At 38.7% G+C, this 24287-nt stretch overlaps 2 protein-coding genes across 3 annotated transcripts; one reads left to right on the top strand and one right to left on the bottom strand.

Moving 5' to 3' along the window:
* Positions 1-947: 947 nt before the first annotated feature.
* On the bottom strand, positions 948-7016 carry LOC139114520 (uncharacterized). Its single transcript, XM_070676305.1, has 3 exons — positions 6905-7016; positions 4098-5637; positions 948-3987 (listed from the first exon to the last, which is right to left on the bottom strand). Exons 2-3 carry the CDS (start codon positions 5635-5637, stop codon positions 2303-2305), a joined length of 3225 nt encoding a protein of 1074 aa, XP_070532406.1. The 5' UTR covers positions 6905-7016; the 3' UTR covers positions 948-2302.
* Positions 7017-8447: 1431 nt separating this feature from the next.
* Positions 8448-22556, top strand: LOC139114519 (juvenile hormone acid O-methyltransferase-like). Of its 2 annotated transcripts, XR_011547884.1 has the most exons (7): positions 8448-9220; positions 10108-10415; positions 10921-11065; positions 15336-19090; positions 21245-21552; positions 21829-21973; positions 22379-22556. XR_011547884.1 is itself a non-coding variant. In XM_070676304.1 (4 exons), the coding sequence occupies exons 1-4, from the start codon at positions 18904-18906 to the stop codon at positions 22540-22542; spliced, it is 804 nt and encodes a 267-aa protein (XP_070532405.1). In that variant the 5' UTR covers positions 18579-18903; the 3' UTR covers positions 22543-22556. The 2 variants fall into 2 exon arrangements, 1 of the variants encoding a protein (XP_070532405.1); XM_070676304.1 differs by lacking the exons at positions 8448-9220; positions 10108-10415; positions 10921-11065 and having other exon boundaries at positions 18579-19090.
* Positions 22557-24287: the final 1731 nt, after the last annotated feature.

Raw genomic sequence — 24287 nt, 5'->3', positions numbered from 1 at the left:
TTTTGTAAAACTTTTTATAAGTGGCATCTAAGTTGTATATGTCTTGTACTTTTGAAAAAAAAAATTTTGGTAGGCCACTGTGCTCATTTTTTCACAATTTGGTTAAACGTAGCTAGGAATACACAATTTTCATACTCTCTCATGATTGTCATTTTGTGTGCTTTTCAGCTGGTGCCATTGAACTGGCCAGAGTTGGATAAACTCAAGTCTGCTTAGACTGAGAAATCCAAAAAGTTCACTGATGCATTTAAAAATAAATCAATTTAAGAACTTGCCCTAGGTATATGGCTCTACAACCTGCTGATTAGAGATAGTGTTGAACATTTGCGTGCAGAACGACACATTACATGTTTTTTTTTACTCTGTGTGCATTCCTAATAAATATGTGGCTATATGGTAATTTTTTTGGGGGGGGACTTGAAAATTTTTGAGGGTATTGAGGGGGGGACTTGAAAATTTTTGAGGGTATTGAGGGGGGGATCTGAAAAAAAATAAGATTTCAATCGCGATTCCTCCAGCCCCCCCCCCCTAACCATTTTTTTTGAACGCAACCATTAATATGTGTTACATTAACAGCAACCTTTGATATATTTTCCATCATCCATTTTATGTTGTAAAACATATTTGTCTATTCCACTCAAGATTTGTATCACATGCCTTGAGTTCAATTTTGCAAGATAGCCTTAATAAATCACAGAGGTCATTCACTTTGACGTCGATTCTGTCCAAAGGTCAATAATCAGGTTCAGACTTGTTAATTATGTGCGATGGCGATACGTACTGTGAGAAATCTACCAATGGCAACCTCGTCATAAGTGTCTCACCCTGATGACGTATTTGACCTTTATGCAGAATTGACGTCAAGGTGAATGACCTCTGTAGCAGTATGAAATGTCCAATGTTATCGTTATGAAGTGAATTATTCTTGTCCACCAATAAAACACACATTGTACACAGTGGCTAATACTCTGTATTTCAACTCATTTCTGGGAGAAGAATACGAACATGTTTATGCAATTTGTAGGAAGAACATTATCAGCTATTGTCCTCTGCATGTGACAATGTCCGTGAGTAACGTATTCCGTATACTATGTCGTTTTTCTGGCAAAAGTTTTGCATTATTTGATACTTATGTAATGATAATCAGATGTGCATGAATAATCTGAATATCATCCATCTCATAATTCTTAGATTATGTCTTTAAGATAAAAATGCAGTGAAGTATGCACCTTGACATGAGCGCAGCGTTTCGCCCTCCCCTTGTGGTAATCAAGCGTACTTTGTTGTATTTTCATGAGAACTTCACATGACTTCATGACAGATGATCATAACTGTAGAGTAAGGTCGTTGAATATGCATGATTTATCTAGTTCGATGTACAAAGTGCCAACCATTGTTACCAAGAATTGTTTTAGAGTCAAAGTACATGCAATTATACAACAAAGTGTTCGATGAATTGTTCTCAGTACAGGCAAATATTAAAGGGACGGGATCGTCGGAAATGCGCCTGTGGGTTTTTCTTGTTTACAAACAATGTATTTCATGCGCGATATCAAGATGCATCGCGTCAACATAGCTGCAACATTTAACTTTCATAATGTTCATTATAACATGTTATAACATTCATCAATCGCCATCATACCCTGGATACGGACTTTACATTGGTCGGATGGGTTCCATACGACCCTTCCCTTTAAGGCAATACACGCTTCGAAAATGAAAGGCTTGAACTTTGCTCAAAATTAACCCAGGAAAACATTGTACTATTCTGTTTTAAAACCCAGTCTTAAAGAGAGGCAGCAGCCACTGTGTATAGAGAAACAAATTACCTAGACTTCAGAAGAATTTGAAATATAATGGCAGCCATCCGTGTATTAGTTGTATGGAGAGATTAAAATTTTTCCATTTTCAAACAAAAACGATTATGAAAAACGCACTTAGTCCACATTCATCAGAATGAGTTCACACGAGCAGTAGGCTAGCAAAAATTGTAGACATTTATGAGACCGAAAATCTGTCTCCAAGGCACAATCTTCCTCAGGCTACAGCACAGACATTCTCCTTGTCTGTGACTACAGAGACTGTTAGAATGTTCTATAATAAGAATTAATATTATGCAGCTATTAGTTATTAGCAATCTTATACCATTAGCCAGAAATTAGTCTCAAACTGCTTATAGTGGTTTCTAGCTATCAACTGTACGTTCAAGGATAATTTCATTCATATATAATATTGGCATTCACTCTTCTCCATATACGCTGATATAATCTGCATCCGATTCCTTCAAGAAGTCTACTGGCCATCACCACTTTTTAAAACTGGCAGCCGTGGTAATATCATTGCAAACGTGTTCTACATACTTGTAAAAGGCATAGTCGAATTGATATGAATCTGATTCTGAATCATCCATCTCTCCCATCAAGAGCAAAAGTGACGATACATCACTCAGACTATCATCATCCTCCGATTCACCCGAGTCGCCAGGAACAGCGGACTGATCGTGAAGAGCTTTCCTGGAGAGAAATCGTAGTGCAAGGTCACTGAAAATCGCCTCGTTTGTTCTATCACTAGAGGAGGCACAGGCTGCAGTGTTATCTTCACTGTTTACTGTTTGAGTTTTATCTTCCTCACGAGATGCTATATCTTCGGGAGATGAGCCAAGTACACGAGTGCCTTCACGTTGCGACTGAGTTGTGTGACCCGTTCCGTGTTCCTGTAGAGACGTTTCAAAAAGCGATAACAGTTTACTTACTACAGCATCTGTTGCAGCCGTGTCATTGTCATGTGGAGTGACGTCTTCACTAGAGGGGAAAGCAAAATGGCCAGGCGGAGGTGTAGATGTGTCCTTCGTGATAGGAGGGGTGGTGGGGGAGACATCGTCCAGGTAATTTGCGCCGCTGCCAGCTGGAAACTTTCCATTTTTCCAGGCAGCAGCTTCAAAGGAGGATTTGTCATCCTTCAGGGTTGTAGAAGTGGCGAGGACCTGTGCAACTTGAGGGACCAGGCCGTCGTCGGTGGTGGCAGGACTCGCAGCATCTCCTGAAGAAGCCATAGCTGCAGGGCTAGTGGAGAGTGATTCATCTTGCAAGGCAGCTGCGATTTCTTCATCAGTCATTTCAAGTGCAGCAGCATATGCAGACTCAGCAAATGTACGATCCGAACCATCAGCCCTTCTGGATGACGGGGAAACATTGGGTATGACGCCATCTTCATATGCTTCAGCAATGGCGGAGGCAATCATGAAAAGTTCATTTTCATAATTTTCATCTGTTAAAAACAGACCTTCGAAAAGCCTAGCGGCTTCGTCTGGGTCATTTTCGTCGTCGTTGCCGTCTTCGTCTTTGTCGGCATCATCATCATCATCATCATCATCATCATCATCATCTTCAACAACATTACTACCACTACCACCACCACCACTACCACCTCCACCATCATCAAGAGATCCTTCACTTTCAAAATAATCTCTATCATCATTTCTACAAGTGTTATATTTGTCCTTGGGTTCCTCGACAACATGAGCATTCTGCTTGTCAACTACTTTACCTACGCCACCTGCACTCTTGGCATCCGAGATATTAGGTTCTTCCTCGTCGGGAGTTGCTGGACGGGCTACAGCCCCACGGGCATGATCGTTGTCCTGTGTTTCGGGTAAACATATCTTCTTTGCATCATGAGGGCGATGAAAGTTCAACCACTCAACAAAAGTAGAAGCAGTAAGGCCGGAATCACTGTTGACATCGCCTGAACCACTGCTGATATCTGGCTCCTGTTCACGCACTCTCTCCATTTCCATCGCCTTAAGATCCTCGAAAACCTTAAATAACATTGTCAATGAGCGACTCGCGGCCACCAGAACTGCATACAAACCAATCGTACCGTTCATGAATTGAGATACTTTATCCTCCAGCGATAGTCTACCCATTAGGAAGGCTTCGTAGTTCTTGTAATCAGTTGGAAACACAACCTGAAGTATGCACCTCTTCACTGTAGCAAAGGAAATCAAAATCAAAGTGTGTTAAAATGCTGCTGAGCAGTTTTTCAACAGAGAGAGAGAGAGAGAGAGAGAGAGATTCCAAATACCCGTTTACACATACCTAGAGCAAATGCCTTTTGCCTCAGTGTTGATGCCTCTGGTCCTAGGCCTTCTTTTATATATTTAGACATCAACTTTCCAAATTTACGTATGACCATTTTTGGCGTGTTTATTATCCGTCCCGTATGATCACACGTGCATGAATCCACGTGGACCTCCCACCTTGCTTTCCAAGACATCTTTCGTAGCTCCGCAGAAGTCTGTAAACGTGAGCTCCACATGTCTACCTGAGCAATTTTTTCCATTTCGTACCACATCTCTGGCTTCATGATGACCTTTATCACCTGTTCGCGTGTGAGCACTATTGCCTCGTCACTGAGCGCCCTGAACAAGTTGTTTCCAGGGACGAAATAATGAGGGCAGTATTTAAGAGTCAGACACCAGTTTAATCTCTGCAGCAAGTCAGTCACACGGTGAGGTACAAGTGTGTTAGTCCATTCAGTACGTGGGATTTCTTCAAGCATCCAGAGAAATATGTTTTTCAGATGGTAAGATTGGATTCCTTTACCTTTTCCTGCTGCCAGCTTTAGGTACTTCTTGTAGATTAATTTCAACTGCACGTAGATGTATTTCTGTATCTTTGTAATGTCCTTAGCGAGCGTTCGCTCCGCCAGACTGAATGAAAGTCGCCATTCAAGAGAAGTTGAACTTTCCTCCGGTGATTTGGGAACGACAATGCATCCCATTCGGCGCACTTCGCTCACAACGCTCGCAGAGGGCCAGCCGCTCCGACGAGGCCGGGACAACCAGGCGGTAGCGATGGATGGCCATTCTTGACAGGGGAAAGCCACAGCCATATCGAAGATGAAGTGGTTTCCACTCTCTGCTTGTGCTATAAGATGTACTGCAGGGCCTTCCATTCCGAGTTGAAAGAGATACTCATCATCTCGATCGTCGTCACGTATCATTGATGCCACATAAAACCCCCAGTTTTGGAATGTGATTTTGAACTCCAACATATTGTACAAGTCATCTATCACCATCTTTGGCCTGAAGTAGACCTTTGTCTTGTCTGGGGAAGTGCCACACGCGATAACGCACGAGTGTAACCACTTTTCCAACGTGGTCTTATCAGTAACTTCCAAATAAACATAACCAGGATGATCATCGCTGTAAAGCATTTCTACAACGCATTTCTGATCGGATAAAGTGACAGCTTCCACATTGTCAGACACGTCATCAAGGCTTTGGCTACGCTCTCGGACTGTCAGATTTTGATAAATCAAGTTGATGTCATATTCTTCACCAAATACCAAATTGCTTGTGACCTCTCCGTAAGAAAGCCCCTCCGCGTTGCTGCCAACGGGTTCGCGTGTTGTTTCCGATAGTTCATAGTTGAACTTTATCGGAAGCATCATGGAGTACAACCATGGATCATGGATCAGAAAGTTGTCAAAATTCTCACGAATCTGCGATATTTCCTTCTCGAACTCTTCATCTGGCCTTTCTTCGTCGGTTTCTCGTTTAGGTTCAGTGAACCCTGGGAAGAATGTGTACCGTCTTGGCATCACATCGCAACAGTTGATAATTGAATTCCACATCTATAAAAATAAAAATTAATAATAATAATAATAATAATAATAATAATAATAATAATAATAATAATATTCATCGTCATCATCATCATCATCTTCAAGTAATTTAATCTATTTTCGGTCACTGTTAAGTAACCAGCTGTATTAGACTGGACACTTTCACTTTAATAATTTCTTTTCTGAGTATTGTCCTTTAAACCGTTTATTATCGATCATCGAAAAGGTAAGACGCCCAAAACTTATCTGTCCATGGATGATAAAATCGTAGGTAAGCAAGACGCGCTGCCAACTTCGTGGCAGCGCGTGTTTTTATTTCTGTCCTGTTACCCTCGGCCTCAAATAATAATCACGTAGATCTCCATTGAAGCCTTCATGTGCAATACTCTTTCACGCTATAGTTTGAAGTCAATGCGTGCCATTGCGTTTGCACAGTAAAATCTTCAGCTCAGATTGAGATTGTAATTCAATCCGCAACAAAAGGAAACATGTAGTTACCATGGGAACGGACGATACCAGTCAGCACAACATACCGTGCCTTTCACGGGCAAGTTTGCGGGATAATTAGCGATGAGATCCTCTTTTTGTTTCAGTTGTTTAGTTCGTAGTCAAGAGCATGGGGTATACTCATTGGACATCAAGATTATTCTGTTCGTTCAAAATTTAGTTTCACTTTCAGGTGAGTTCCTCACAGGCATTTCATCAAGTTGTAATAGTTTACATAGACCCTTAGGTGGACCATGAACTTGTAGCTATCAATATCGATGACCATGTAGCAGTCCCAAAAATGTACATTTTAAGTAATTGTGGTGGCCCTGTCTTAAATATTATTCGTGACCTTTTTTATGAGTGTACTACTGCAGAAATGGGAACTATACTGGGACTACAAAAGCCACACCTGTCACCTCTGAACTGTTTCTATAAATTTACGCATACGCGTTTCTTTTGTGTCACATCTCGACTCGGCCTGAAAGAAATGGTTAAATCGTTGGAGCTCGAATTGAGGCGAATACTGCAATGTATACATCAACAGGACAACGTTGTAAATATGCACAAGGCGACATTAATGACGGACGAGACGACACAGCTTTACGTGCACAAGACAAACATGGCTGAACAGTAAAATACGTTGTGCTCTGCCAGTGGACAACATATATACTCAGCGCAACATGTCAGTTCCCCTTGACGACAGTCCCAGCTTTCAATATACAAACGCCGCCAATCTCTCATCATATGTCGTTCTGTAGAGTACGTTAGATTAAAATGGGATACTCGCCTTCCTCCAAAACTGCAAGTTATTTCTCGCATTAATTGAAGCGCGAGAAGACGACGCAGGCGGTGTTATGTTCGTTCTTATTTTGATCACGGAACGAAACTGCCGTGTTGTATTCGTGACGTCATGGTATGTGTGTATAGACTGGGGTCAACGTATTAATTCTCAATGGGGCATAGTACTATAAGTTACCCACAAGTACCTCCGATTTGTACTGTCGCAGACAAGCTTCTCTATAACTTTTCTGTTTTCGACCTTGATGTAAAGTTTAAGATAAAAATTTTGTTACTAAAGTACGTTCAGAAATTGAGATAAAGGCATCGAACTTGCAAGCAAGTAAATGGCTATAAAATTCAGGTTTTACAGGTACTCCAAGTGTCATATCCTTGAGACGCAAGTAATGATTAACTGAGGGGATAATCGTCTATCAAATAATTACAGTACCATTACACAAAATTTAACATGTTGCCCTGTTTTCCTTCGCACTATTTTCTATGGCAACGGCGTATGGTAAACAATAGTTAGAAAGTGGATAATAGTGCTTTTTCTCCCAATGAAGCATGATTTTCCAAACAATTCAAAATGAGAAAAGAGAAAAACGCGCCGTTCTTAGATTTACGATTTTAGGATTAGCAAGCGTAGAAATTTCATGGGAGACATGCTCAGCTTTAATTTATTCAACCTTATTAATGAGTCTCTTGGGGTACGAATCAGAGTGAATTATGGGACATTGGTGTAAACAACACAAGACGGTCGCTATGGTGACGTCTATGAATAACGATTAGGTTGTTTCTTGTAGAACATAGACCCATTCTTTAAAATCCATAAACTAAAAGCAACTCTTCCACCTTGTTTAGCCATAGACATTTTATTCCTTTACTCGCTTTTTGCTGACACTTCACTAACCGATTGGTTGCACATAAAACTGTGTAGGTATGTAGCTCATTCATAATGATCTCAGTTCCATGGTAAAAGGCGTGTAATCGCCACCATGCTTTAATTGTGAAATAAACATTTTGCTTATCTGTTCACAAATGAATTGATTAAAATTGCTTTTTCATGTATTAAATATTAATATTTACATTGGTAAGGGGCGTGCAAGAGTTCGCATGCTGGCGTGCATGGGTGTATGTGTTGAGGGACGGAGAGGTAGAACGCAAATGGTAATGATTTTATTATGTTCGGATGAAATTTTCACACTGTGGAAAAAATACCAGTCTACAGAAATAGGGATATCCTAAAATTTGTGCTTTGATGTTTCGTAGATGATGGGATTTAGTATTAATGCAGTGTAAGTTTTTACACATGTATGGTCCTACATCATGTTACGTGCAGATAACGTGTAACTTCAATACGTTGTAGGATTGAAACAGACTTTGCACGCAACAGCGCCACCTATAACGGGGGACCGGGGAACTTGGTTGTCGCATATCGCAGGAAACTCACTGTGGCTACACGTCATTCTTGTCCAAAACATCTGCGTGTATATTCAACAGAAAAGAACAGTCTATTTTATAGCTGCTAATTGTTTGACATTGACAATGAAGAAACAGTCGAGAAAGCTTCTTAGGCTATCATTGGTGATTATCGATTCGGAAATGCACTACGAAGAAAGCTGTTGGCTGGTCTAATGTTCGGAAAACTCGAATTTTCAAGAGTAAGAAACAAATTGTATGCAAAGTCTAATCATGCCTAAACAACTGTCCTAATTTAGTTTTGGGTGCAGCGAAAGGTTATCAGCCCATGATCTTTAACAAGACGCAAACTACATGCGTATTTAACATGTGGCATGGTATAGATTAGTCACGTCGCAGAAGGGTCATGGTCGTAGATCCCTTATGTCCATGGGATATTTACCTCGCTGTGAGTTGTGTGGAGGGTCAACGATGATACTGTGAGTCGTTCATGGTAACATTTCATTGGTATACAGACAAAGAGGATCTGTATTCGAACAAGGGAAAGTTCACAAGACCGATATCTGGAGATCAAACCCCGTCTTTACGGGTTCAACACACTTCTCACGGACCTAGTATACCACCATTTCCTGTTGTATGTCCGAAGATTTGGCTTGTGTTAGGCCTACTGTTGAGTACTGCCGTCGATGCCCTATAGTTTTGCATGCGGACTTTATAATGAACGACTGTAGCTGGACATGGTATTCGACAAACAGACATGTCCAGCACAATATTGGACTAGAGCTGCTTGCTATGGTACAAAAAGATGACTGGAAAGAAGACGATATTATTTTGGACATCGGATGTGGTACAGGGGAGATAACAAGAATGATGGCAGAACGAGACAACGTCAAAGAAATTGTCGGTGAGTTACACAAATGCTGCTATTGGTACGGTCATTCACCTATAAAGGAGGCATGATGGTGCTTTACATGCCGAAAACAAGGTCTAGGAAGTAGGAAATTTCAGCAGGTAAATTCTTCAGCTTTCAAACATGGAAACATTGACATGTAAACTGCGCGTGACCTTTTAGTACAATTCAAATTATTTAGAGGCTTGGTTAAATCGTATATTTTTTCTTCATGCAAGGTTGGGGTCCCCTCAGGCCTGGATGATGTCTATGAACAATTGACAGAGCTTAAGTTTCCCCTTCTGAGGAATCCTAGGTTTTCAGATTAAGTTAATGGCACGTAGAAAGGACGTAGGAGTGAATGCTATATAGGTCAGCGTTCGGCATATGGCACATCGTGCAGTTCCAGGTCAACTTTTATTCTGGACCAAACTAGTGCGCCCTCTGTGTGTTTGAAAACAGTAATGTTGATGATCAGCCGCATTTCATAAATTCTCAAGTAATTGAGTCCTGCACATTCTGTTGTACGCGCCTTAATCTTCCATAATGTATATAGGATCTAATCAGAACACCAAAAACGAAGAAAGAAATATAGAGTATCATGATAAGATTCTGACTCTTATGGGCTTAGTTTTGACTTTGGCACACTCGAGAAGTTTAACATGTTTAAAGAAGCAGTCGCGGAAAAATAAGCCGATGACTAATTTGAAGTACGCTCGTATAAACTTGATTGCTATTAGGAATAAAACTTAGATGTCATCACAATGATCTGGAGTCCATCTGTGTGTTCTCTGTATGCATACGGTTACCGAAGAGATAGTTTACAGCATTTAGTATAGAAACGTTTACTGAAATATCATGTAAGTGTTAACATGGAACTCTGGATCACTCCATTATCGCAGGAATTGACATCTCTTCCAAGGCCATCGAATTTGCTCGACTGAACAACTCCATTGAAGGAAAGACAAGATACCTTGTCGCAGATTTCAGGAAGATAAAAGATATTCACAGCGAATTTCAAAATGCCTTCACCAAGGTGTACAGTAACATGTCTCTTCACTGGATGGAAAACACGGAGAAAATATTCCAGTATATTTTCTGGTGTTTGAAAGAAGACGGTGTCGCTGTTTGTAATCTGGACAAGTTTTCGACCCTTCTTACCATTTATGACAATTATCCCAACCTGAAACAGTGGACAAAATACGTGCAGGTAAATTTGTATGTAGAGCTTTCTATATCTTTTGAACTACACACAAAATTACTATCAAATTACTCTAGACATCCAGAAATTTATCTGGCATTATTTTATTTTGGGTATGACTTTGTAGTGACTGAAATCTCTGCCTAGGCATAAAAATTTCAATATTTATCCAAAGTAACGTTTGCGAGCAAGAGTTACTCGAATGTTAACTCTAGAAATACAGCAGTTTCATCTTTAGATCGTTTCCCATAGACTTGAAGATTTTAATTGCTGACTCCATGTTACCCTGTACCATCAATGACATTCTTCTTTCATTACTTGCTTTCCGATCGTAGGTAAGCTCATAAAGCTTTCCAGAGGTAGCAAACTGAATGAATATATATATATATATATATATATATATATATATATATATATATATATATATATATATATATATATATATATATATATATATATAGTGTCACACACGCTCAGGCTCAGCTGTCAATCTTTATGTTTTGAAATGACACAGGATTTCGATTCGGGTGCAAACTTCTTCAGCGGCAGCCTACAGGACATGAGCGATATTGTTTCTAGGTGCGGTTTCAAAATCAGTCCACGAGTTATCAAACCGTCGTCGACGCAGTATACCTTCGAAACAAGAGAAAAAGTCAAAGGTAAATTTCCTTTACTTCTATCAATTAAGGGCTTATTCAAATCACACAAACAAGGAATGAATCCATGAGGACTGGGGAAGGAGAGGGCGCCATCATTAATTTTGGTGAAATGTGCCGCCCCTGGGACAGGAATCATCGCTGTTTCTGCACTAAAATTTTAGACAGTGCCTTCAACGCGCTTCTATGATCGTGCGAAAACCAGACTCACTCTAGCAAAGCAACTAAAACAATGTGAGTCGCTTTACACTCGAACCTCTGCTCTCATAATATATGCTATTACACAGAATTCAAAACGGGGTCCGGCTGAGTAGCACGTATAGCTGTTGTACCGCAGACGACAAACCGTAGTCGTCTTGGTCTCCTATGGATGAATTCCCCCTTGGTTACATTAGTAGTACCTGCATTAGTAGTACCTGTAGCACCTGTACATGTAGTATTGACCTCTCCTAAAATGCCGCCAGCCAAAGCTATAGATACTGTTAGTATAAAATAAAAACATAGGGCCAAAGTCCCTGAAGCTACTATAGACATGGATACAAAATTAAGTATTTCCTGACTGTATGAAATTATCTCACTAAGGTCATCCTAGGGACCTGTAAACCAAATATTAAAGCTGTCTGACCAGCGGTTTTGAAAAAACAAGCGACTCAACAGTTGACAGAGCTCTGCTGTGTTATGTAGAGAATAACCTTTGTGACACATGTATTGATTAAGAAGGTGGATATCTTTAATAGCTCATTTCAGGATGGCCTGACCAAAAATGGAAAAAAAAATTCCGTAAAAATACCGATTTGCATATTTCATCACAATTTTAACAAATCTAAGTTGGGTTATCCCTAGGGACCTGTATACCAAATAACAAAGCTGTCTGACCAGTGGTTATGAAGAAGATTTTTTACCAAAAACGCCTTTTTTTGGTGCTAATTTGCATATTTTCAACAATATCAAAAATTAATAAAAGAGTTTCTCAAAATCATATATTTTATCCACACAACAAATATCAAATCAGTAGGTACTGCAGTTCTCAAGATATTTGAGTGGACGGACGCCTCACAAACGGACATACATACATACATACATACATACATACATACATACATATTGACAGTGCACGCCGGATGGATACCCATCCCAATAGCTTCTATAGACTATATTAGTCTATAGTAGCTAATAAACGAGAGTTAATTACATTCTTATTAAAGTAAACAAGCCTTGCTTAAATCAAGATTTTCGTCATAAACAAGTCATCGTTGATGACACAGTCCCCACTTGTTAATGGGCACTTTGATTACAGGTCCTCAGAGAGGATAGAGTAGTCTTCATTAGGTCTGTGATAAAAATTCTTTGATACAGATGGTACTCAATGGCCAAGAATGAGTTCCATGGTGATGAAAACATAAAACCAATGTAGGCCACTATCCTAAAGGTCATTAAATGAGTCAACTGGGAATTAGTTGACAGGATGTTGCAAAACATTTTTTCATACTATCCTAACACGTCATGTCTGAGTTATGGCTCAGTACATGAGAAAATCTTAACAGAATCACACCATGCAGCAATTTATGATCTTACTGTTTAAAATATCAACAAGTATATGTATGACATAAGTCAATGTCCAGGTACAAACTTTGAATAAAATCAGTTGAGACTTGCTAGAGTTATGGCTCTCGACATGAAAAAAACCATAACAAAATTGCCACCATGTGGCCATATTGGACCATACCGAGAAACAAATCGACGTACATATGTATACTATAAGTCAATGTCTTTGTACCAACTTTGAATAAATTTGCTTGATACATGTCTGAGTTATGGTTTAGGACATGGAAAATCGTGGCCACATCGCGGCCATATTGGATCGTATCACAAAACAAATCAATGTGCATATGTATGACATAGGTCAATGTTCTTGTACCAACTTTGAATAAGATCAGATGAGATATGCCTGAATTATGGCTCTGTACACGAAAAAACCGTAACAAAATGGCCGCACAGCAGCCATATTGGATCATATCACAAAACAAATTGACGTGAATATGTATAACATTGGTCAATGTCCTTGTACCAACTTTGAATAAAATCGGTTCAAACATGTCTGAGTTATGGCGCTGTACATGAAAAAATTGTAATAAAATGGTTATCTGGCGGCCATATTGGATTGTATCATAAAATAAATCAATATGCATATATATGACATAGATCAATGTCCTTGTACCAAGTTTGAATAAAATCGGTTGAAACATGCCTGAGTTATGGCTCTGTATATGAAAAAAATCAAAATAAAATGGCCGCCTGGCGGCCATATTGAATTGTATCACAAAACAAATGAAGTTCGATATGCATGACATAGGTCAATGTCCTTATATAAAGTTTGAATAAAATCGGTTGAGATATGCCTGAGTTATGGCTCTGTACATGAAAAAATCGTAACAAAATGGCCGCCTGGCGGCCATATTGAATCGTATCACAAAACAAATTGACGTGCATATCTATGACATTGGTCAAAGTCCTTGTACCAACTTTGAATAAAATCGGTTGAAACATGTCTGAGTTATGGCTCTGTACATAAAAAAATCGTAATAAAATGGCCGCCTGGCGGCCATATTGGATCGTATCAGAAAACAAATTGATGTGCATCTGTATGACATATGAAGTAATCCTTGTACCAAGTTTGAATGAAATCGCTCCAGGCATCTCTGAGATATCTGCGTGAACGGACGCATGCACGCACGGACATGACCAAACCTATAAGTCCCCCCGGACGGTGTCCGTGGGGACTAAAAAACAGCATATCTCTCAGGTTAAAAGAATCTTAAGCTGGTTATCTTTTTATCAGTATTTTCATCCTATTAACCAAGCACATTTTAATTTTCAAATTAACATTGTAAGTAAGTTCTGTTGAATAAGTTGAGACTGTGCGTACTTAGAGAAAGCACACTGAAGAGACAAATGTTTGAAACTTAAGAAGTTCAAGGTCATCAAAAGCATCATGTTAGGCTTTCATTGCACTGTTTACACAGATTGCATAATTGCTATAAATAGCACATGAGGAATCTTACAGCCAAGCTTTACCATAAAAACCCTATCACTTTGACCACTCTTTTAATTGACCACTCTATTTTTTTCCTCAAAAAGTAATTTTATTTTATCCTTACCAAGTCAACCATAAATGGAAATTAGAACTTTCTCTATCTCTATTTATTTGACCACCCTATCATGACAAACTATTTTGAGCAATTTCTTTTAGATAACATACAGGGCACAATAAATGACGGTTCAGAATATGTCAAAGTTGGGATTCAGGAAAGTTGCCTTTACATGTTTTAATCCTCCAAGATGGTAAGCATTTCACTATGAACTGTCAAAAAAGTTGAACTTTCTGATAATTCTACACTAAAATTATTTTGGCTTTGATGATTTCCTAATTAATTCAATTATTTAAAATCATATTAATTATTTTTTTCTGGGTGAATTGATAGGGTTTATACAGTACAAGAATTACATACAATGTAAGTCAAATTTTGATCAAAAATGACAAAAAAATTCCTTAAAAATACAGATTTGCATATTTCATCACAATTTGAACAAATCCAAGTTGCGTTGTCCCTAGGGACCTCTATACCAAATAACAAAGCTATCTGACCAGCGGTTATGAAGAAGAAGATTTTTTACCAAAAATGCCTTTTTAGGCATTAATTTGCCTATTTTCAATAATATCAAAAATTAAAAAAAATAGTTTCTCAAAATCATATTTTTCATCTACACAACAAATATCAAATCAGTAAGTACTGCGGTTCTCAAGATATTTGAGTGGACGGACGCCTCACAAACGGACATATATACATACATACATACAGACTGACGACGGACGCCGGACGGATACCCATCCCAATAGCTTCTATAGACTATAGTCTATAGTAGCTAAAAATGAGTCTGTGAGTAATGTTTGGCTTCATGTCGAGCATCATGTCATCATCATGCCGTGTTAACTTTTACTCTTGCCGGGAGACTTAATGCGCATGATAGCATGAATAAATCGTTGCACTTGGATTGTTATCTTGAAAGAATTTAAGTGCACTTGTACTTCGATGAAAGGTTCTATGATATTCAAGTTTTCTGCAAAGTAGCTTTAAGTTCTGATCGGTACGTCCAATCATAATCCAATCGTTGCGAAATCAATGCTGTATTGCATTGAGTACGGAGAATTGCAAGGTTTTCGCTATATTCATACGTCTGCAGATGATAACTTGCCTTTCTTATCATCTAACAGCACATCTCAAGCCTCTTATGGGACCGCTTGAATCGATACCAACCAGCTTACAGGATGACTTTCTTGAAGACTGCTGTGATTTGTTCTATGACGTGGCATCAAAGACAGAAGATGGGCAATGCCTATGGCAATTTTCTTGCCTAAACCTAATATTGAAGAAATAACGCCCCGATGGGATGCTTCATAAAACATCGTGATACAAATATGCAGCCTTCGTCTGTATGTATGTATGTATGTATGTATGTATGTATGTATGTATGTATGTATGTATGTATGTATGTATGTATGTATGTATGTATGTATGTATGTATGTATGTATGTATGTATGCATGTAGGCCTATGTATGTATGTATGTATGTATGTATGTATGTATGTATGTATGTATGTATGTATGTATGTATGTATGTATGTATGTATATATGAATGTATGTATGTATGTGGATGGATGGATGGATGGATGGATGGATGGATCGATCGATGGATCGATGGACGGATGAGCCGATGGACTGACTGACGGACGTACCCCTTCTGCTTAAAGGTGAACACAAATCCGGGCATGCCTTCTCCTGTAAGCTTATATGGCATTGAGACAAGATTGATATCTTGGTGTATGTACTTTCGTCATGACCCGACATTTGAGCTGGTCTAATTAGCATTTAAGAAACTGAACGCTGATGAGGATCGAAGCGAAAAGAACGATTTTTGAACTGCAAGTTTGAACCAGCCATACTTTTGATACAAAAGCTACGATAAATACACAGCTGCTTGTGTCTAATAGTTACTATACTAACATTCCTGAACATGGTTTTTGAGAGTATTTGCAAGCCGACGCTAATGTTCGTGTTTTATGGTTTTCAAAGTCCCGCAGAGCGGCAGTCTTTCACCACGTGTTTCTTGTACAGTTGCAAGCTGTACCTTTTCGACGAAAAAGTCAGTGGGTGTCTTGTGTACGGTCACGACTTGCGACTTCAAAACTGCGACCTTAGTGGCCTTTTTCGAAAATGTCAGCCACACACTAGCTGTGGTCGCAGGTATTTGATTTGATTTGATTTGATTTGATTTGATTTGATTTGATTTATTTAACACTTTAAAAAACATACAATACGAACAAAATAAATGACAATCACGAAAAAGCTGGGATAACACAGAACAGTTTAAAACTTTTTTACACTGTGGTCCCACGAAAAATAAATTCACAAGCAAGTAGGCACGACGACAATTACAGTGGTTTGCTTTGAAGCATTTGCATTACGCGAAGTAGACATATTGTCTAAATTGAGGTCTTGCCAACACTGTCAGGTGTAATTATCAGCTGAGCAGTAATTTCAGTCGACCACAGAGAAATCAACTATGCCAAAGTTGAAACATTGTCTTGCAGCAGGTCAGATTTAGTCAAAACAACTACACCTCAAAGCAAGTGATAAGACTTGTACAGTGCTTGGACATGCGTGTTGGTGTTGTTTAGACTACGTCTGATCGTCTACTAGATAGTGTTTCAACTTTTGCAGAGTTGATTTTTATCGATTCATGTTATCGCTTAGCTGTTTATTGCACCCGACAGTGTTGGCAACACCTAGATTTAGACAATGTCTAGTTCGTCTAATGCCAATGCTTCAAAGCAAACCACTGTAATAATGAAAAACAATCATTTTTCTCTCGATTCATTTCTTCATTAAAATACTTCTTTTAAAAGAGAATTTGAAGTAATACTCTGTATATTTCTTGGAACTTCATTTCATTCAACACTAGCTGTATATGCAAAACTGTTCTGATAAAATCGAGCCCCACCTGGAATGAAAATAGAATAGGGTCCGGATCTCGTACTATGTACATGACTGTTAAAAACAAAATTATCTGACAAATACTTCGGTGCTAATCTTAATCTAACTCTATGAATATGATTGAGTTTTATATATGCGACTCCGTGATCAACAACTGGCCATTCTATGTGTTTGAAGTGAGCAGGTTCAAGGTGTGCTCTCGCTGACATACCAAGGACAAACTGTCAAACCGTATGACTTTATTTTGGGAAGTTTGAAGTTTATATTTGCTTTTTAGAGTCAAGGCACTGTACCAGCAAGAGCTTGCACAATCAAAATGGCAATGTGTCAAACAGCTAGCTAACAAGTTTCTCGTATGAAAATCTAAAAACTTCTTATTTCGGTATAAAAGTCTGACATGAGAGAATGTCTTTTTAGTAACCTTAGTTTCACGTGACAAGGATTGATCCAAGTCAGTACCAATATATTGTACATACTGCTTTGTAGCGATGTTGACATCCCACACACAACCTGCATTTCCGAACACTGTTTTAATTTTCGACTTGAACTAAACAAAATGGATTCTGTTTTACAGATGTGAAGCGATAATTTATTATCAATTAACCATTCATTGAGATACCCACATTCCTTACCAGGTTTTGTTTGAATATGTTCAACATCTCTGCCAGACACAAGAAGAGCTGAATCCTCAGCATATAGGAGCAATTTACATGACACTGCTGATTGCACATCGTTTACATATATTGAAAAAAGTAAAGGCCCAGCATAGAGCCTTGCGGGACCCAACAATCGATTGAGTTATTATTGGAAAGAGTACCGTTCACGTTCACGGCCTGAGTTCTACCAGACAGATATGACTTGAACCATTGCACTGACTCATTATTCATGCCACCATGCATCAAGCTTTTCCAACAGTATTGCATGGTCAACCGTATCAAAAGCTTTCTGAAGATCTATCAAAACCATGCCTGTCAGTTCCCCTTAATCCATATTTGATCTAATATAGTCAGTAAGGTGGATCAGGCAGGTGTCCGTAGAAAACCCAGCCCGAAAACCGGATTGAAGTCCATACAAAATGTCAAACGTATGAAGATATTGTTCAGATTCATTGTAAACTACTCTTTCTAAAACTTTTGAGACCACACTCAAAATTGAGATTGGACGATAAATTCCTTAAAAGTCCTATCTCCCTTTTTGTACAGAGGTATGACTCTGGCACGCTTAAGTTCAGATGGCGCTTCTCCATGGTGAATAGACAGCTTTATAATGTGTGAAAGTGGAGCACTGATTTGTTGAGCTCCATCGATTTTAAATCTAGCGGGAATGCCGTCTAAACCAGCTGCTTTGCTCTTACACATTTTACCGAAAATATCTGTTCTAACAGTCCCATCGACTACAGATAACCCGAAAGAATTCTTAGAAACTGTTTGTTTAGAGTAAAAATCTTGGACATGTTTGTGACAAAAACGGTCTTTGCTTACAGAGGCAACTGATGTAAAGAAGTCATTAAACTTTGTGCTACCTTTGAACTATCAAGGCTTATGGCATTGCCAAAGGCCAAACCAATATCGGAATTCGACGTGCCTGCCTTTTTGATAGAGTACCTATAAGTATTCGTATGTCGCGAGCGGATTTCCATGTGTTTCCAATTGGTTCACTCTCTTTACACACAGTAAAAGCGAAGGTCATTGTCAAAACATTTTATCAGACATAACCTTGTTGCTCAGAAATTTGAGGTCACTTTAAATCTGGAGATCACGTTTTGTCGCACACACAAGGATTTTTCAATGAACGACTGCAGCTGGGCATCGTATTCGACAAACAGACTTGTCCAACACGAAATTGGTCTAGAGTTGCTTTCTATGGTACAAGAAAGTGACTGGAAAGAAGATGATGTTATTCTCGACATTGGATGTGGTACAGGGGAGATAACAAGAATGATGGCAGAACGAGACAACGTCAAGGAAATTATCGGTAAGTTACAACAGACACTGATGATGATGCCATTCTTCATCTGGTAAGCAGGGGAAGAGGTTGGAAGGTACACATAATTGAGTTAATCAAGTCCACAGACATCGGAACCTGCAGCCTGTTCTTTCAATTTTATGATAAATCTCGCTATCAGTACAAAAGTATGAAAGAAGAGGCTTATACATGACAGAGGTGGGAAAGTTGTTTTGGTCAAGAATGGGGAACTTTAAATTTACTTCATACCTAAATACTAACAAGTAAATAAGATTTCTAAGAGGAAACCCGCCTTCTCCCTGATGCTGCCAGTCACGAGTGGGCGCTGCAAGGCCGCTGTTGCTGGAATTTTGGGTACGGTGAACATCGGCAACCCTGCCACGTACAACCAACCATGGCGGTACTTTACGCAGTACTTACACCCATGAACCAACGCTGAATACAAGTACTGATACCAGCTAAATCCCCTAGAAGCGAACAGTAAAGCCTACAATAAGTGTAAATACTTACAGCTCAGCTACTAGAAAGTACAAGACTCGCGTGAAAGACAAAATAAATGTAAATAAAGTTTCATAGCAGGGTTGGAGCGTATAGATGGGAGCAAAAAAATTTGTTACTGCTACGGCAGCATGAAGTGAATGACCTCCGATTGAAATTGATCCGTCTGGCTCAGCCTGTCTTCTGTTTGTTCACTACTTTTACTGATGATAGTCGTATAATGTCTGAAGAACACAGATCATTGGGTGAAAGCATTCTTTGAAATTACCCATCTTGCTGCTGCTATCCCTGATTTTAAACTTGTGTAAGAATTACCTTTGCCTTTATCTTCACAAAGATATTTTTGCGAATACGCTTACGATGATAACGTACGGGCTTTCATCTCTGAATTTCAAGGGTGTGTATCATACATTTCTCTGACTTCTGTTTTCCTTGTACAAAGATTGTGTCTCGAAAATGAAAGAGTTAAATTTTAACCTGAACTTTCCGTAAGGAAACGTTAGTCATTCGTTTTTAAAACCGGGAGTAAAGATGGGGGGTCATAGTGCAAAATTTGGTACTGTAAAAAACATTATTATGAATTAACCGACATTTGAAATTCAAACTGCCCACAATCCTTGTGTTAATTCTATAGAGAGAAATAAACGTTTCTATTTTCACAAATATAATGGCGGATCAAAAATTATTGTAAAAAATTGAGAGTCCGAGTATCTGTTCCCGAGACACGGGGACAGATATTTGGACTTTCTGATTTTCATGATTCTCTTCTAATCTACCACCAACGGGGAATCATTTTAACAATCTTTGTTTCGAAAATCGAAAATTTTATTTTTCCCCTTAACACAGTTAACACAGGGATGGCGGCCACTTTGAATTTCGGTTATCATAAGGTAACTTGTCTGTCAGGTACATGACTTTGTGTGATAACCGCTAATGTTAATCTTGATTTGGTAAAAATATGGTTTAAAATTTTTACTGAGAAAAGATGGAGTAAAAGAAGTTTTTCAATTGCGATGTGCGTTCCACCTGAACAGATATACTCAGTAATAAGATTTTATGTAATCATTTCATTTGACAGTGTTGGTTTTTTTATTTATTTGCAATACGTATGGCGTGCTTGGCTTATTTGATGCCACAGGACATCAGCCTATTTAGCCTCCTGGTACGTGAAGCACGAATTTGGGATCAGGTATCCATTCATTAAACAAATTATACAGTATCTGTGGATGGATGAAGAAACTAAAAGAAAGTTTATGAGCTTATGTTTACCTAAGCAGTGTCTGCGCCTGCTTGATTATGAGAAATCTTCACAAGCGCCCCAGCCCGAACACTTTTTCTCTCCGAACTCCCTGCAGTATACGTGATGGCCTCCCCTATTCAGAGCTATAGAGTCGATTAATTGTGTGTACATTTCAATATAGAGTGCTACCTTTGATAGACCCTAGTTTTTCTTGAAGGTCTATGCTTTGTAATGACAAAGAATACATGGTCGTTTGATGCTGAGTAGGTTTATAAAGAAACAGGACACTTTAACCATTTTATTGAGTGATTTATGTATTTAGAGACTGTAAATATCAAGTAGCCGAAGAAAAAGTACTTGGATGGGAATGTTCTGTAAATTTTAAAACAAACTTTAAACCTGTTAAACCGGGTCATTTTTTTCAGGAATTGACATCTCGTCCAAGGCCATCGAATTTGCCCGACTGAACAACTCCATTGAAGGAAAGACAAGATACCTCGTCGCAGATTTCAGGAAGATAAAAGATATTCACAGCGAATTTCAAAATGCCTTCACCAAGGTGTACAGTAACATGTCTCTTCACTGGATGGAAAACACGGAGAAAATATTCCAGTATATTTTCTGGTGTTTGAAAGAAGACGGTGTCGCTGTTTGTAACTTGGGCCAGTCTTCAACCCTTCTTACTATTTATGACAATTATCCCAAACTGAAACGATGGACAAAATACGTGCAGGTCATTTTTTCGTTTTTTCCCCTTCTATTATTATTTTACACCATTTTTTTTTAAAATATCGTTTGACAAATAAGGCGACGTAGTATATGAATCGATTGCGCATGATTCTCGGAACGAGTGAAAAAGTTGATAACTATTGAAACTCGGCGTCTTACTTAGAAGTTTACAATATTGCAGTAATGTGATACTATTTTTTGATATATTAAAAAGTGTATAACGCCTCCGAGTGTTTAGCTACTAGTCAGAATGCTACCTTTATATTTTGGAATCACACAGGATTTCGACCCGGGAATACATGTGTTCAGCGGCAACCAACAGGACATGTGGGATATTGCTACATGGTGCGGTTTCAAAACCAGTCCAAGGGTTATCAAATCATCGTCGAAGCAATATATCTTAGAAACAAGGGAAAGGGTCAAAGGTAAACTCTATATAGATTCAACACTTGTCAGGAAATGTCATATCTATCTATCTGGTTTCTAGAATTCCATCTCTGTTTACAAAATGCAGACAATGAGAAGAGAAAATTACATTTAGATCATATGAAATCTGCCAGTTGAACAACACCTGTTCCAAAGTTACCTTTATGAAGACAGTTTGCCTGTACTGTAAAGGCACGTTACACCAAAATCAGCTTATTTCCAAATCTTATCTGAACGGAAGCAATTTTGTCTGCCTTTTATATTTGATATTGCGATAATTTTAAAACTACACAGGTTCTTTCAGTCGTGATCCCGCTTAGCCGATATTGTACGAGGCATACCTTATAGTATTAATATTGTCTTATAGTGAAGTGTTTGAACAACATCATTCTGCACTATAATAGGACATCTCAAACCCCTCATGGGACCGCTCGAATCGATACCAACCAGCTTACAGGACGATTTTCTTGAAGACTGCTGTGATTTGTTCTATGATGTGGCATCGAAGACAGAAGATAGGCGATATTTGTGGCGACACTTGCTGCTGAGGCTAATGTTAAAGAAATAAATGTTTAAAACGAAGGGACTCCGAATCATCGAATTTTCGTAATGTTCAAGTGTGTGCGGACGGACGAATTGATGCGTGGGATGCATTGATGTGTTTGTGTGTATGAACGGATGGTTAGTTATATAAGGCAAAGAAAAATAAAAAGTTTGTTTCTCATCCTAGACATATTGCAAAAATGATGCGGCGACGCGGCTTTCTTATTCTTCTCATTTTTTTAATTCTTCAACCAACAAGAACGCGCAGAAACAGCAATACACGCAGAGATAAAGGCACAACAGCGGTGCTTTACTATTTTTGTATAGGAACAGTTCTGTGGCTTGACTTTTAATGCAGCAATGCACAGTTTTGACAGCTTAATATAACAGTGACATAGTGTACAGTTCTGAATGGAGTGTTAGTGTCAGTTACATATTTTGTTTACAGCTCTGCATTATACAGCTGTGTTATGCACTGTCGTCGTGTATTTTTGCGGGTTTTTTCCCCATTTTATTTTCTCATGAGCAGAAAAAAAGGTCGACGCGGCGGGTCTGAATTTACGCCCGAGGATGAGAAACAAACTTTTTATTTTCCTGGGCCAAATGGCGGTTTTGATAAATGACAAATGGAAGAGCGACCGGACGTATGGGTACTGAGGACTGATAGTCACGTGCGATACATAGATAAATGGGTTGGATCATGTGTGGATAAATGCTTGTCTGTATGTAATGTTTGTCTGTGTTAATATTGTGTTCTGTGTTTTTAATTTCGGAAAGAACAACTTAGTCAAAAACAATTATGAGAAATTGTGCTATTTACGTGAATATGACTTTTATTTGATAATGATGATATCATAAATGGAAAGTGTGTACGGGTTCTATCGTTCGATGTCACCACACAGGTACATTTTTACATATTGTGGTAACATTTGAAAAGACATACGGCAGTCTTAGAAAGAAGACAAATAACCATGCACGTCTGAAAACTGTGGTAAATGAAGGAAATCAAACCACATCGAGTGAAGTTGAAATGTTTACATCGGAATTTCGCCCATATTTGGACAGGGACTAGTGGCGTAATTCAGTCTAATTGAATCTTGGATAAAATCATATCGTGTTCGACGCTTAGAATTCTATAATTCGACCAATTAGTAGTTTCGTCTTATCTAGGCAGAAAATGTTCATTGTATACTCAGTAAGTACTCGGAAGAACCAAACTTGCTTCGAATTCGTCGAAAGAAGTGCTAAGTTGAGTCTGACGTTTGACAACAAATGTGAACCACATCCTATTTAAAATGGATGAGCAAGCGGATTAAATGACGTAATCTCCAGATGTGGATCCATTAATAGGTGTGGTTTCGGGAATTTATGACAAATGAAAACCTAACGGGTATCGAACTCAACTACAAAACAGAGGTGTAAAATAATCAAAATGTTAATGCAATATACTGAACATTTTCCAGTGTAGACAAGGCGTAGCAAATAGCAACTGAGATTGGTCTGTGATGCACCTGAATTTACGTGAAATGTGTAAATTACATTAGGTCCCACTACAATGCCGTATAGTGTGCGAATGGTCTTTCTCTTGTTAAATGCAGTTCGTTCCACAGTCGTTGAAAGTGATATAACGCTTTTATTTTCGATTTAAAACTAATGCAGAAGCTACCGTCACCGTGGATATCACACAACAGAAGGTCACAGACAATAGAAGTACATCTGCCATGTTAGGCATTGAACGATAGGGTTTTTACCAGTAACATTCTGTGAATT

This window comes from Ptychodera flava, chromosome 16, assembly GCF_041260155.1.
Source record: "Ptychodera flava strain L36383 chromosome 16, AS_Pfla_20210202, whole genome shotgun sequence".
Lineage (NCBI taxonomy): Eukaryota > Metazoa > Hemichordata > Enteropneusta > Ptychoderidae > Ptychodera > Ptychodera flava.
The sequence above is the reverse complement of the archived record's forward strand: the minus strand, read 5'-3'. Positions and strand labels throughout refer to the sequence as shown.